We start from the raw sequence: 16029 nt of genomic DNA, 5'->3' as shown, positions 1-16029 counted from the left end.
CGAATAGTTAACTTATTCATTTTTTTTTTTGAAGTAGAATAGTTAACTTATTCAAATGTTGTACTTATATTTGTTTTTATCTGAGGAACAACGTGAGAGATTGAAGAACTAAAGAAGGAAGCTTCTCTTGATTCTCTACTATGAACTTTGTTGTCCCTCCTTGGTTTAGTGCATAGGTACCTCCTTCAAATGTTGTAAATACGCATATGAAACACCTGACTCGTTCCTTATTATATACTGGTTCCATTTTAAACGTGACTCTTGTTCCAGTTAATTACCACCTCCAAAATTATAAAATTCAGACACTTTGATCCTTTCCCCAGACACCCTTTTGAATAAAGCATCAAACTTTGGCTTCTCCCACACCACACTCTATGCATATTCTTCTCCTGCCCTTAGCTGGGTCTTTTTCTATTTAAGGTTTTTCATTTTCAGGATTTGATTTATGATCCAAAGCTTCACAGTGTAGTAATCAATCTGCATAGTTTGCGCCCACCGTTCTATCCCCAAGCGTAAAACTAAGCCCAGATCTGGGTTTGAAGTTTCTCTCTCCTTGCTTCCCAACTTTACAAACCAATATGATTCTTCACATTTCTCCTTTTTTTTGTTGAAGTTGCAAGAAAGCCCCAATCTTTCTTGCCCCTATCATCATAATAAGAAGGCATCAGAACGCAAAAATTGAAAAGAGATGAAAAAGGTTAGATTTTTAGAAGGGACCTTGAAGCAGCTTGGGAGAGATATGGGTGAACCATCAAATTTCAACCGAATCTGGAAAAAAAATCAAAACTCTTCTCTCTTTGCTCTCAATCCATGAGATGAAACCTCTCTGGATCAGTGTTTCGTTGATTTTAGTCTGGATGGAACAATACCCATAATACAAAAACATAAACCCATAATACAAATCAACATCAACCTAGTAACCCCAAGTTCATCTTAACGGTGTAAGATTTGTGGAATGAGAAGGAGGGATATTGAGAGAAAGAGGAAGCAAAACTCCATGCCAGCACCGCCGGTTACCAAAACCGTGTTCTGCCTCTTGCTTTTCCGATGAGGAAGAAGGAGATTGGGTTAGGGGATTTTGAGGGACAATTATACCCTTTTGATAGAAATTCAATCTTGACCATTGATCTAAATAATATTCTTATATCCCAAGATCCAATGGTGGTTAATGATGGTCCACCGGTGGACCAAAAACAAACTTGCCCATAAGGATGGCAATTTTGCCCAAACTCATGGGTACCCGCCCGAACCCGATCCGATTTGACGGACAAAAATCGAGTTGACTGGATTTGGGTTTGGGTTTTGCCCGTTACTGTAACAGTTTATGGGTTTGGGTTTGGTATTAGTTAAATTCGTGTCTATACCCGCCCAAACCCGAACCCAAAGATACCCAAAACATAAAATTACAAAAAAATTCTCATACATGTATATATTTATAAACTTTGTTCTTAATGTTTGATGATTAATTATACTTTTGTATGTTTGAGACAGTAAACTCTAAATTATTGTTGTCTCACATTGGTGATGGATGAGGATGAAAGTAGGTTCTGGATCGGGTTGCTCTTTCACGTAAGGAATGGGTTTGGGTTTGGGTTTCGGGTTTTACTCGAAACCCAATGGGTTTGGGCATTGATTTCATTTTATCGTCCATAAGAGCTTGTGTTTGGGTTTAGGTTCTGAGATTTGAGTTTGGATTTGATAATTGTAAAACTCGTGCCCAATCCTACCCATTGTCATCCCTACTTGCCCACCCTAATGGGCACCCAAAATTAATATCTGCACAAAATTATTCAATGTGAGAGAGAGACACGAAAAGAATCTAGCTTTTAACAAAATCTCGCCATGATTTTCTTTCCATCAATCACGGGGATTCTAAATCACAATCTCAAACTGCCACCGTCCTCTTCTAAGAAAAAGGGGCAATCATTCAAACCTTACCAAACACCTAAATATCTTCTCCTACAAACATAATTACAATCATAATTGCATCAAACTTAAGTATGATGCAGCCAGCCATGATTTACTCTAACAACATTAGCATCCAAAAACTTTAGCTAATTGCCGCACCGGTTTTGTTTGAAATCTGGAATCAAAGGTTCAGCTTGAAGAAGCCATGTTGCAGCTTGTGGATTTTGACCTGTCCAGGATAGACCACATAACTTGAACATCTTCATAGCCACATGCCATCACTTCACCCTGAAGATCCATCACACCCCTCTCTTGCTCTGCATAATCATATCATATCAACAATTAGAAATGCATATTTGAAAATCATTTTACAATTGACCGAAAAAGCTAACAAGTTCATGTGAGTAGCTTCTGTGTTTCAGAATTGATTCTGCTAAAACAGTTCATATGCTATAAATAATCCATGATATCTAGCAAGCATAGCTACCATGTACCACACATTAAATGAAAGAATTGACATTTTACATTAGTTAATAAAATATTTTCATTACATCAATTACAGTATTTTGATTTGTAATTATACAAAGATTTACCAACTATTAACTCTGGATTAGACAGTGGTGATGAAGAAATTAAGATTATGCCATGGGCATGTACACACCTGTTTGTGACTTCTTCTGATCCCTTGTTTTTTGCTGGTTAATGAAAGTGCAAGCTTTCTTGAATGGTGTTGTGATGGTCTTCTTCCAATTAGAGGCCATTTGGGGTAATAACTGAAACCTTTATACTGAATATGCTGCAACCAAGTCTCTGAATTTGCAATGAATATGTATTCTCTAGGCCTTATATATCAATATTGAAGAAGAAGTGTTTGTTAAAATAACAAAAGTGGGATGAGAGGAACAGAGACAGAAACTCAGAGACAGGGAGGGAGAAGAGAGGGGCAAGATCCGTGAGATGAGGCTGTTGATGGAAGGAAGATCACTCCTTTTTATTGAGGTCCCTTATCTCTCATTCAAGCCAAAAGGTAAGCACATGGTGCACGCTGCCTTATAGACATAGACACCTCCTTACACGTGAATCCTTCTCCACTGGATTGTGCTATTATTTAATGAGGGTGGACCTTCTCTTCCAAATAAGTTAAACTATAGCCTTTACATTCAAGGCCCTACACAACTTTTTTTTCCACCTTCAATGCACACAACACAAGACACAACAGCATAACCATTAAGCCATTAACCTGCACTTGTCCTTCTTTAACCTTTCTAGTGTTCTATGTCATAGTAGGTTTGTGTAATATGGTATTATATGCTAGAAATTAAGAATGTGTCATAGCATTAAAATCTAACATCTTTTAACTTCTCCTAATAATTGATTTTGGCTTCATAATTAACTAGACTTATACCCGCGCGATGCGCGGAGGATACTATCACTTGACACTGATGCAAATGTTGTTATTGGATAGGCCGGTGCAAACAGGTTGGTGAATATATGGTTCTTAAAATGTGAACGGTTTTACTTAAAAATGAGACAAGCTAGGATCCCTGTATCGCGAGACCCATTTGTCAGTGTTATAGTCGACTATGGTCCGATCGCATTCGAGGATCACCGTTGCTGCTACCATTTTTACCACTAACTACTCATCTACAACTCAGTCATGGTTTAGATTGCCACCTAGGATTAAAAGCTGACATGGAAGATTTATATAAAAATAAATAGATGATATGACATCGCTAGAACCCGCGCTTCAGAATTACTATATTATAATAAATTGATTATAATAGAAATATCTAAGCTATATTATATTCATCATGTTGAAGTTTTGATTAATTATGAAACTCTATAATTTGTCTTTTAGGTCACTGATAGAATTTTTACCTCTTTTGGACTACTTTTAATATTGTTTTCATTCTTCTATTGTGTAAAACTACAATAGTAGAGAGCTAAAATATCTAGATATGTTTTTCATTGATGGCCCTACACATCCTTTTTTTTCCACCTTCAATGCATACAATATTCAACTTAACTTTTGTCCCTCTTTAATCTTTCTAGTTTTCTATATCCCACATTAGGTTTATGTAATTACTTATGGCATCATATGCTAGAAATTAAGAATGAGTTTATAGCATGTTTCCATCAACATCTTTTTTCTCAAAATCAATTTTAGCACTTAGAAGCTTTTCTTCATAATTAATTTTGACTTAAGAATTGATTGTTAAAGAACTTTCTAACCAGGGCCGGCTCTGGGCCTGTGCAAGCAGGCCCACAACCCAGGGCCTCCAAAAAAGAAGGGGCCTTAAAAATAAAATTGAATACTTTTTACAGCGTTTTTACTTAAAAAAGCGCTGTAAATAGTCAATCTTTTACAGCGCTTCGCACAGCTGTAAAAGATTGAACAGCGGCGAGAGGTCCAAAGCGCTGTAAAAGGCCTTTTTTTTTGCTTAATGTTCCTATTAAACTTTCTCCAAAAAAAAATTTAGGGGTCCATTTTTATTATTAACCCAGGGCCTCCAAAATGTCGGGACCGGCCCTGTTTCTAACATGCACTTAATTGATGATAAGATAAATATCTAAACATATTACATGCATCATCTTAAAGTTTTGGGTTAAGATGTAGTATGAAACTCTATAGGATTTGTTTAAGTACATGCTTAGAAACTCTTCTACAATTGATTCTAAATTAATAATCAAATATGAGGAGAAATTTCTGCGAGTAACTTCTCAATTTTAGAATTGATTACAATGAAAAAGAAAGTTATTGAAATATGATATTAGGCATTGATAGAGTTCTATTTTACCCCTTTTGGACTAGTTTTTACATTATTTTCATGTTTTTCTTGTGTAAAACTACAGTAGTTAGTACTCATATTATGATATTTGGTGAAAGTTGGTAAGATTAAAATATCTAAAGCTGTCTTTTGTGATATTTTTATCAAAGGGGAAAGTTACTGTGATTCTGTAAGGGGAGGGACCCCAATTCAGGTCGGTAAATTCTGACTTCTGAGGCCTTTACATTTGCAATGAAAGGCTTAGTTCCCCACTTCAAGGCATGTGAGAATGATGTAAACGTGGAAGATGGAACTCCACAAAACCAATAAACCAACCCTTGTGGGGTCTTGATGATGGAGGAGTCACTTCATTTTCAGCCCCATCTAGCACCCAATTTTGACATAAATGTCTGTATTTTAGGGGAGTTGGGTTTGGCACCCCACCTATTGGGCTTGGCACCCCACTTTATCAAATACGGAATTTAAAGTTCCGTATTCTCCATATTGAATATGAAACTTAAAATTCCGTACTGTATTTAAGCATGCGTGTCACATTTTCAACCACTCATTATATACTAAAACAGATACGGAATTTTATTTTCCGTATTGATACGGAAATTTAAATTCCGTATCTGTTTTAGTGGGGTGCAAAGCCTAAGGGGTGGGGCTCCAAACCCAACTCCCGTATTTTAGGCTATGGAGGTATAGTCTTAAGATTCATTGTTTTGTTTCATATAAACCTGCATAAACAAATTAAAGTGTCAAAACTTTATAGTGAAATTTTCTAAAGTAAATGTGAACACTAGAGTGACGGTGTCGGTGATTCTAATCATGGGTTTGACAAAGACATTGCCATTTAAATAATTGCTCGACATTGTTAGCTTAAATATCTCCATTACCACAATTGCAAAGTGTTGTTGGTCAATGGTTTCAACTTACAACAACACCATAAATCAATAGATTAAACAATAACTAGGTGGAATCGAAAGAAACAGAAATTGAGAGGCAGAGTATTCCAAGGAAATCTTTCGGTATCTGAAATCGCATAAAAAATGTAATCTTATGACAGTGACATGTCCACAATTGCATTAATTAGATTCTTTAATGTTTTAAGCTTTCTCTGATGTATTCTCTGAGATGTAGTACTAAAAATTTTAATGGCCATTGTGCAGAGAAACCAAATCATATATCAATGCAACAGTTTATGAAGTACTACCATTTGATCTAATTGCAGTTAGTTATTCTTTTCCTTTTCAATTTAGTAATTGGACTGTGCTTTATTTATTCCCTTTCACATGATGCAATGGATCACGTGACTGACAATTCAGAAGTAAATGAAAAAAAATTGTTGGGATGATCATTGTTTTATAAACAAAATTGGTTACTTGTTTTCACATTTAGACATGCTTATTGCATATTTTGGTCACTAAATTGTCGGTCATACTTTCCGCTTTGTAATGCTGCTATGTGCACTTGATATTATTGCCACTTCTTTATTCATTTCATATTTTATTTCTCTTTTTTCATTTGCCCTTTATCATTATTATTTCTATTGAGGTAGCTAATGGAGTGCTTTGACCAATGGTGTTTCAATTTTAGCTTTGAAACTTATTTGACAGAACAATTACGTACTTGGTCATAAACTTGGTTTGTTAAACATCGCAAAAGAAGGATTGTTAAAAACAAATGTGCTGTAAGGTTAGCCTTGACTAGTTCTAACTCACTCTATTGAAATTATAGTCTTGGTTGAACAAAAAATTTCATTAAAATACTAATTGTCAGTAAAAAAAATTGGTCCATGTAATAATTGAAAAATCTTATGTGAGGCATGGATTTTGGGTCAAGCTAACCTTATGGGCCATTGTTAAATCATCCTAAAGGTGGACCCTAACATGGTCTTAGCTGGGTCAAAGAAGGCGGACATAAAGGGCCCAAATGGAGGGTGGGCAAAGTGCATGATTATGTGCTGTCAAGAATTTTTTACCCCCTTAACCTTGTTTAAGGGCTCGTTTGGAAAATGCGACAGTCCTAAATGACTTTTCTAGGGTTAACTTGTGTTGTCACTTTTATGAGAATTTAACTTGTCGATACTAAACCGACTCACTATTCATCATTTCTAGAGACAAATTAAATAATCAATATTGCTAGGTTCCAATCACATAGACTCAAGCATGCTAGGATTCAATAACTAAAAATCAAATTCTGCATATTCATTCCCTTATTTATTTCATGCATCAATTTATTTATTTCATTTCATGCGTTAGTATCACCTTTTCTAATATTTTCCGGGTCACAAGACATAATTGTCTATATTGTGTCTCCTAAATGGAAGGATTGAATCCCCACATCCACGTTTCTATAATAACCTTGTATTTGGGACGTATGTTTATTATTTCTCATCATGAATAATTCTATTTTAATCTTTTCGTCGAAATGAATAAATATTTTCTGTCAATGAGGGGGGAAAACTAACTTACCACACCAATTTAAATGAGTTAGTAGACAACCAATTCATAGAGGATAGTGAACATGCTATTGAAGCGAAATTAGTAAACTATTTTATTATTTTTACAATGTTGGAAAAGAATATTACAAAATAAATGATATTTCTTATGTTTTAAATAATTTATCCTCCAACGTTCAAAAAAAATAATTTATCCTCCTTTGATTTTATCAATATTCAATTAAAGATACGTTATTTTTACTTTTTTTATCAGAATTTTCGTTTATGAAAAGTATTGATGGACATATACCTTATTGTGATATCTTTCACACACATCACTTTGTAAAGATTTTAAACAGTCACAATATATTGTGCGGGACAAAAACGGACACTAAAATTTCTAAAGCAAAATGCATGTGTATGTATCATCACTCTCTTATTTGAAGAAACTCATCCCATTAAATTAAGTTTAGATTTAAAACATGAAACTTCCCACATAAAGTATAAAGTATATACTCTCAATCCAATATCAGTATCAGAGTCGGATTATTAAATTATCGTATAGCTTTCTGCCGAAAAAAACGGGTCATGTTGAAACAACAAACATAAATATTTTCACCTTTTAAGCTATATATGCGTGAATCTTTCTCTGACCATGTGGGTCTATGGTGTTTTTTGTTTTAAAGAAAATTGTAGAGTAAAGGTCACTTTACTACAATCAACCTAATGATGTGATTGTACATATGAATTATGCTTGTTTATATGGTTATCATGATAATGATGATCATGGAAGAATGGGAGTAGAACAATTAGGGTAGACAAAGTTTAACTAATGGACCTTTACTGGTAGGATCTGGTGGTTTACATATGAATTATGCTTATTTATATGGTTATCCTGCTTTTTTCATGACAAAATAAAATAGGAACAAGAAATTAGACACACAGAGGAAGCCTGTCAAACACTCTAACTCTACCACATGAACATATTGCATCCAAGGGAAAAACTGAAAACTACTGATGATCAAGCTACGAGCATTAGTTCTTTATAAGACCAGACCTTCTTCAAAACAACATAAAAAACAAAAATAGTCTATATGAATGACAATACGCTATTAAGATGCTATTAAGATCGATTAAAAATCAAATTTTGTGGAGAGGGGAATGTGACTGCTCCTGCCAGAGCTTTTATATTGCGTCTATTGGGCGTGACAATCTCTTTAGTGGTTAGTTTTTTGTGCATCTTATTATAGTACTTTCAATTTTATTATTCTGAAGTTAAGTAATATTGAATATTTCAAATTTTCAGGGTTTTTTTATAGGTAAATGTTAGTTGTTAGTTGTTAATTGTTAGTAAATTAGTTACTTCACCAGGGTTTGAACCCTGACCTTCACCCTTCAATACCCTTCGATTTTTCAGGGTAAGTTGGTGCAGCTGCAAGGGTAGTTGGATATATCTGTGAACTTGACTCATTTCGGAGCTCCTCAACCAAGCAGAAGTGTGGCACTTACTTCATAACATACAGGCCATCATAAAATAGAGTGTGCATGAAAACTTAGTATACTAGAAGAAGAGCACATCGTGTTCTAGATGAATTTTGTATCCAAATTATTATTTATGTGTTTTGTATGGATAATGATTTGTTTCTGCCTCATGGATAATGCGTTTGTACGGATGGTTATTTATTTATGTATGACAATTGTTGTTTAAATTGTGAATGCATATTATCTATGCTTTGTGTTTTATGTAATGAATGAAACAGGGAAAATCACAAACCGCAGTTTAATTTGTCGAGTGTAAAATCATGTGTAACACAAATTAATCTGCAAAATGTAATTTAATTTGTGAAATGTAACTTGTATACCGCAAATTGTAAAATACAGTATGTATTATAAATGGGAGCAAAATTTTTAGTACTCGTGTAGTGCAGATACATCCCTCTTATAATATTACAATTAACTTCTATTATTTTAATTTTAAAACAAATTCAAAATTGGTAATAATTTACCATAATATTACTGTTAGAGTCCCACATTGGCTAGAGATGTGGCTAAGCAATTGCTTATATATGGTTATGCAAACCTTAACTCTTGAGCTAGCTTTTGGGTTGGTTAGGCCTCCCAATTTCTAATAATTACAATTATCATCGCAGAGATTAAGATTTTCCTTTAAACTTTCTTTTGAAACTTTCACGTAGAGGCTGTTCTTGCGTCTCTTGGAGCACTTCTGTAAGCATCTTTAACCATAAAAGTTTGAAGTCCTTGTGATAACTCTTCTGAAACCAATCCAAAATTTCTGAAAATAACTCCCCTGGATCCTCCTTCCAAACCATTCTCAACATAGCAGAGCTATCAATTAGCCTGCTTTTTAACTTGCTTAAAAGATTTCCTACCCTTTTATGACCAGATGCTTCTCTCTTCATAATACTTTCAGGAGAGGCTGACATGAAATTTCGAACCGATTTTAAACATGGACATACCTGGCCATCAAGCAAAGCATAGGCAAACACTTGTACCCGATGATCGTCATCGCGAATTGGCAATGAATGCATTGGAAGCTCCCAACAGAAACGCCCAAAGGTTGGGATGACCCAACATTTTACTTGATCAGTCTGTGCATCATAAAAAGGTTTAGGATCTGTCAGTGGTGCAGAGAAGGTGCATGAAGACTTGGCATGCTCAACTAGCCAAGTTGGCTTCACACTTGTTACTCCATGCATGTAAGCTCTCTGCGTTGTGATCCCTTCTTTGTTTGGTCTTTTTGTCTCTAACAGTTCATTGTAAACCAGAAACTCAGGGCCAGAAACTGATGAGCGGAAGTGGAGGAAAATACTTTCGTCAACTATGCATGACTGATACCGAAGACCACGAGGGATGTTCTCTCCATTGTTGGCTCTAGAAGAAGTTGTAATACGTTTAGCAACCCTATCTACCCAGCCAGCACATATTGCTTGACAGATGAGCTCTTCTTCAACCAGAGATAGAGGATATTTTGCAGAAGAAACCCACCAAGCATGTTCAACATCCTCTAGTGTTCCATGAATCCATGAGTACTCTTGAAAACCACCTTTATCACTCTGATAAAATACCAGTTTAAGTAGCTGTTGTCTAAGTTTGGACATTTCCTCCATGGTTTTGAAATGCAATGCATTGTCATCACAGAAATCTACCGACTTTTGTGATTGTTCAAAACATTGCAAAGCATAAGCAATGGTTAGAGCATCACTAGTGTCAACTCGAAATTTTCTGCGTGCAACTTTAGCAGCTTCTTTTTGTTTCTTTCTTCTCAACTTCTCTTTTTTATCAATGTCCTTCTCACTGTCTTCCATGCTAGGTTTCTCAGACGTCACTGAATCTTTACTGCAATCATTTCCTTCATATTGCACCGCAAACGGATTTGGCAAACTCAATGCTGCAGCAGCTGCAACAGCATAAGCCAAAATCAGACTTGGATTATATTCATGCCCGTACCTTGTATTTTTTATAACAGTGAGCATCATTCTAGAATGACGAGGACTCAAGGGATAAAGTGCCATGGTTTTTCCCAAAAGCGTGAGGTCATCCTTGCTATCAAGTGCTTCAAGAGCTTTCAAGCAATTCTCAGCTTCAAGCAGGGAGGCAGCCTTGAGAGAAGTAGGAAATGGGAAGTTTGCAACCTGGAGTAACAGTAATACAATAAGTAAAAAAAATCTCAAAAATAAATATCCAGTTTGACCAGGAATCGAGTAAATCAAACTACCGAACAGAAAAGCTCAGTAAATCAAGTAGGATAGAACAAAAATTGACAGCTCAGTAGCAAGCTAAAGATACAACTACAAGTAGCATATAATGCCTTAGAAATTAGAACCAAATAGCAATAGTCTAAATGAATACAATCCTGCCAGTAATATATGTAGTGAAAGACCTTATTGCTTGAAAAGGATCTCATCCCTTCACTCAGCCCATGATAAATAGCTACTAACCTATCAGGATAATAAAGTACATAATGACCTACTTCCTTCCCAGCCAATATAAAAAGCAAGTCGAATGAAAACTGAGGTAAAAAGAAAATATATAACCTACCTTCTTAATATGCATGGATTTCAAGAGAAGGACAACACCATGAACAGGTACTTTCTCAACTTCAGCAGGAGAGTAATCAGGAAACTCGTTATTAAAGGCTGCAGAAGAATAGAGACGATAGCAGTGCCCAGGTCCAGTCCTTCCAGATCTGCCTGCACGTTGAGCAGCAGATGCCTTACTTATCCATTGTACTTCATATGTCTCCATGCCATTAGATGAGTCATATTTCTTCACCTTTTCTCTTCCAGTATCAACCACATACTTTATCCCTGGGATCGTCAAAGAAGTTTCAGCAACATTTGTAGCAACAACAACAAGCCGCTCTTCCTCCTTGACTCCTTCAAATACACGAAGTTGAGCTGCAGCAGGCAGCATGGCATAAAGTGGTAGAACAAAGAGAGGACCTGGAGAAGGACTGCAGTTTTCTTTAGCCATTTTCTCGCTGACGACTTTTGGTTGGTCTAATTCATTACCTGTATTAACAGAAATTGCCTGCTCCCCATTCGAGGAGCTTAACGGAGCTTGCCCATACAAATTTTCAAAAGCAGCCTTCAGTGAAGCAAGACTTCCTTCTTGTCCTAAGACATCCACAATATTATTCTTGTTCTTTGAATGATCAAGATTATCATCATCATTATTGAATTCCAGTTCACTCTCTTCTTCTGAATAATAAGAAAAATCATCCGATTCATTCTCATCTATACCATCTTCATCTTCATCATGACCACTAAACCTATCAGTTTGCTGGATGGATGAGCTTCCACGAATCTCTAACGCTTCATTGATCTCACTGATATCTATTCCCTCAACAGAACTTGTTTCAGGGACCACAGTGCTATCATTTACGACAGACCCTTTAAGTTTTTTCGTGACAAACTCCTTCGAAGCTTTGCGTAGCTTCCTGCACAAGTCCTCTACTTCCCTTTGTCCAGTGACAAAGACAAGTATGCCCCCAGGTGGCAACCTCTTGTGAATTGCCAAAACCTTCTTATATGCTGCCCCAATATAATCTGTTTTTTCGGTTTTCTTTGCGAAATATACCGTTACTGGAAATTGCCTCGTAGGAACTTCTATCACAGGTGGGGGAGTATGGAATAACCTACCAGAAGTAAAGTCTTGAACTCGCAAGGTGGCACTCATGAGCACAAGTTTTAGCGGAAAAACCATTTTTTCAGGACATATAGTTCCCCCTGAAAGGATCACCTTCTGTTGTTCATCATAAAACTGGCATGATAGTAAGATAAAGAGCATCCAGATTAGAACATCATTGGCATGAGTAATATGTACACAGAAATTATGAAAGATCTAATATAAAATTAAATTTCATTTGTAAAATATTGGTAAAATAAATCACTCATTCACCTTTTGGCGAGTTTTAATTATACGCGAGAGCATCCCGATCAGAATGTCTGTGTTCAAGCTCCTCTCATGAGCTTCATCAAGAATTATGACAGAATACCGGCTCAATAAAATATCATTCTGCACCCATAGGTAATAAAAACAAGTAAATAGGATTCAGCTACCCATCTTGTTTTGGTCTAACTAATATAAGTTAGAGCAATTACTTCAAAGCATCATAATAGACAACATTGATAGCAATTACGCTTGTAGTTACTACTGATAATCAACATGCTATGAATTAATTAAAGGAAAATTTATAATCAATTGATAGTCAGTTTCCAATCTAATATGATGTAGAATATAAAGAATCCTGAAATGCACTCACATTTACCTACAGATAAAATGTTCTCAAGTATTTCACCAAAAAATTTCAGGTTCTTACATAAGGGAGTTTCTAATTTCCCGCAAATACAACAGTAACCACAAATGGAACAAATGTTTCTACATCTTAAACATTTTTTACTCAGCTACAAACTTGATAGAGAACTTCTCAAAATGAACAAATTGAAGAGGAAAAAAAAAGATAGGTAAAACATAACAACCTGAAGCTCACGTAGCAAAATGCCATCCGTCATAAACTTGATAGAACAACTTTCTCCAATTTTCTTGTCATATCTAACTTGAAAACCAACTTCCTTTCCTAGACGAAGACCAAGCTCATATGCAACACGCTTTGCTGTGGCAAGAACAGCCACCCGACGTGGTTGAGTAACACCAATAATACCTTTGTGAACATGAGACTTACTTGAACCGTAGCCAGCTTCGTAAAGAAACTAATAAATTTTGAAAATAATAATGATATTAATCAAAAGGTAACCTAGTTTTGATTGACACATAGTCACATATACTGTCATAAGCATCAGACATACTAACCTGGGGAACTTGAGTTGTTTTACCACATCCAGTTTCTCCACATATGATAACATGGGAATGGTCAGTTATAGCTTCCATTATCTCTTGCTCCATCATGACTATTGGCAGATCCTTTCTTTTGTCTTCAACCTCATGTGGTCTGTAGACATGCACAACAGTAGCAGCAGTTGAAAGTTTCTGTGCAGAAACATCTGGAAGGTTGCTCAATTCATTGAAATTGGTGGCAGGGTTCACATCTATCCTATCCTGTCCCAGATTAAAAAGTGACAAAAAGCATTGAAGTAAGATGTCTCACAAATCAGGGCCACAGCTGATAAAAAAAAAATATGACAAGTTAAGTACATGTATTATATATAGTTTGTATGTAAAATTATTTGTTTCAAAATTAAGAAAATTGTACATGAAAGGATAAAAGGCAAGGTCATTTCAATATACATCCACAAAATGAAGACAAACAGATATAATAACTAAGGCTTAGTATCCAATGTTCTAAAGGACTCAGTTGCACTGTATATTGATTACACACCCACCAACAATCTGAGCAGGATCTATACCTTTAAGTTTGTGTTTTTTATCTCATCATTGGAACAAGATGTGGAAGAAGAACTTCTGATTTCACCCGGTTTCTTGTCAATGGAAATGACAGGCAGAGGTTGAGCATCAGATTTACAATTTATAACTTCATTTCCATGAACTGGTTCTCGAGAGGGCTCCAATGGAACAGATGTCCTATCCAAGACTTCTATTTCTGTTGCAATTGGGGGAATGGTGTCATTTTCTTCAAGTTCCTGAGTCTGCGGCGAATGGACCTCTTCTGTCTCAGGTTCAGCTCTATCGGAGAAATCCTGTTTCTTGGACAGCTCATCTCCACAAAGACCCTCCAATCCTTCTTTCAATAAATGTACAGCCCTCCTACGCTTTTCCTTCACAGTCTCATCCTACAATATACAACGGCATCCATAAGCAAAAAAGTCTCAAAACATATAATCTTTTCATAGAAGATAAAACCATCACCGTTTCTGACAATACAAACCCGATTGATATTGCAAGATGACTGCAGAAGAGGATATGCATACTCCGGAAGTGAGTTTTCACTGAAATTAAAAAAAAATATCCAAATCTTGATCAACAACTTGGTGCTTCCCACAGAAACAGCATTAAAGCAGAAACTAAACTATAGCTTACTAATATGTAATTCACATACTTTAATGTCTTAAGGGCTTTTTCCAGCAGAAGCTTCTTCTGCTCATCATCCTGCATATATGAAGAAAACCAAATAAACTAAGACCCGAATAAAAAATGAAGCAAACGAAAACCGTTCCCCTTTTGTACACTCCACAAACCTACCTCTAACTTGTTCACCTTCCTTTTCTGAGGTTTGCTCAACTTCTGTTTCTTATTCGATTTGACCGGTCCGTGTTCCTAATACAACAGAACTTGAATCACACAAAATGTGTAAACATGCAAATTGAATGCACAGATAACCATGTTCAACTGTGCCTACTTGTTTCACTCCTTTCCTTTTCTTCATTCCCCCCTTAGCTGGTAAAAGTAGTGCATTACTATCATCATCTCCAAAACTACTCCACAGAAACAAAAAATGTAAAGATCATTCAGAGGATTCATCAAACCTGATTAGTATAATTTTTTTGCAGTTTCCAGAAAAGGGGTGATTTACCTATGAGAATCAAACTCAATATGAGCTCCAAAACTTTGAGGACAGAGAATCAAACTCTGCGACGACGACAATTCTTGTTCTGTCATATCTGTTCACTCTTGAATAGAGGTGCCGCCGGCGCAACTGGGAGGAAGAAGAACAAGAAGAAAGGCTCGCTCTTCTGCAGAGGAGGAGGAGAGGGAGGTGAATGGGAACTGGGAAGTGCGGCAACAACAAGTTGTTGTGAATAGGTTAAGGCGTTAAGCCTCTGCTTCAACTTCAACTCACATAGATAGTTATGTGAATTTTTTATTATTAATTAAATTGGATTTTAAATATTTTTAAGAATTGAAAATTATAAATATCTGTATTTATTTATATTTCAATTTTAATTACAATTATTTTATTTTTATAAATTATTTTTAAACTCTAAAAATACTTATGTAATGTATGAGATATTTAACGCTAAATGTGATACTAACATTGCTTATATGGTGTCAAATATGACCCTTTTTTTTTTAAGGCTTAAATGCACTTTTGGACCCCATGGGAAAGATGAATGTAACTTCTCACTTCTCCCACAATTTATCATTATTACCTCTATTTTTAAGTTTTTTTTAATTTTTAAATTAAGAAAATTTTAAAATATTCCCAGGAATACAAAATACTTACCAAACACATTTATAAAATTTACCCTGAAATAACATACCCGGTAATCATATTCCTAGGAATAACATTCCCGGGAATGTGATCTCAAACCTTGAAACAAACGCCCCCTAATCTTTCAAAATGTTGCACCGTTTACCCTTCCGTCCAAATCCGTCAAAAACTTGACGGAACCCACTTACCTGGCCTTCCGACGGAAGGGTAAACGGTGCAACGTTTTGAAAGATTAGGGTCTCCATTCAAACTAAAAATAA

The 16029-nt window shown here is 35.7% G+C and overlaps 2 protein-coding genes across 2 annotated transcripts; both read right to left on the bottom strand.

Moving 5' to 3' along the window:
- Window positions 1-1805: 1805 nt before the first annotated feature.
- LOC130738119 (uncharacterized) lies at window positions 1806-2981 on the bottom strand. Its single transcript, XM_057590028.1, has 2 exons — window positions 2570-2981; window positions 1806-2225 (listed from the first exon to the last, which is right to left on the bottom strand). The coding sequence occupies exons 1-2, from the start codon at window positions 2667-2669 to the stop codon at window positions 2098-2100; spliced, it is 228 nt and encodes a 75-aa protein (XP_057446011.1). The 5' UTR covers window positions 2670-2981; the 3' UTR covers window positions 1806-2097.
- A 6061-nt stretch (window positions 2982-9042) lies between these two features.
- Window positions 9043-15373, bottom strand: LOC130738118 (ATP-dependent RNA helicase DEAH13-like). Its single transcript, XM_057590027.1, has 11 exons — window positions 15131-15373; window positions 14957-15032; window positions 14800-14874; window positions 14657-14706; window positions 14486-14546; window positions 14007-14390; window positions 13453-13698; window positions 13122-13352; window positions 12541-12657; window positions 11179-12402; window positions 9043-10772 (listed from the first exon to the last, which is right to left on the bottom strand). Exons 1-11 carry the CDS (start codon window positions 15214-15216, stop codon window positions 9273-9275), a joined length of 4050 nt encoding a protein of 1349 aa, XP_057446010.1. The 5' UTR covers window positions 15217-15373; the 3' UTR covers window positions 9043-9272.
- Between the last annotated feature and the right edge of the window lie 656 nt (window positions 15374-16029).

Source organism: Lotus japonicus, chromosome 2 (assembly GCF_012489685.1).
Source record: "Lotus japonicus ecotype B-129 chromosome 2, LjGifu_v1.2".
NCBI classification, from domain to species: domain Eukaryota; kingdom Viridiplantae; phylum Streptophyta; class Magnoliopsida; order Fabales; family Fabaceae; genus Lotus; species Lotus japonicus.
Note: the sequence above shows the minus strand (reverse complement) of the source record. Positions and strands in the feature narration are given on the sequence as shown.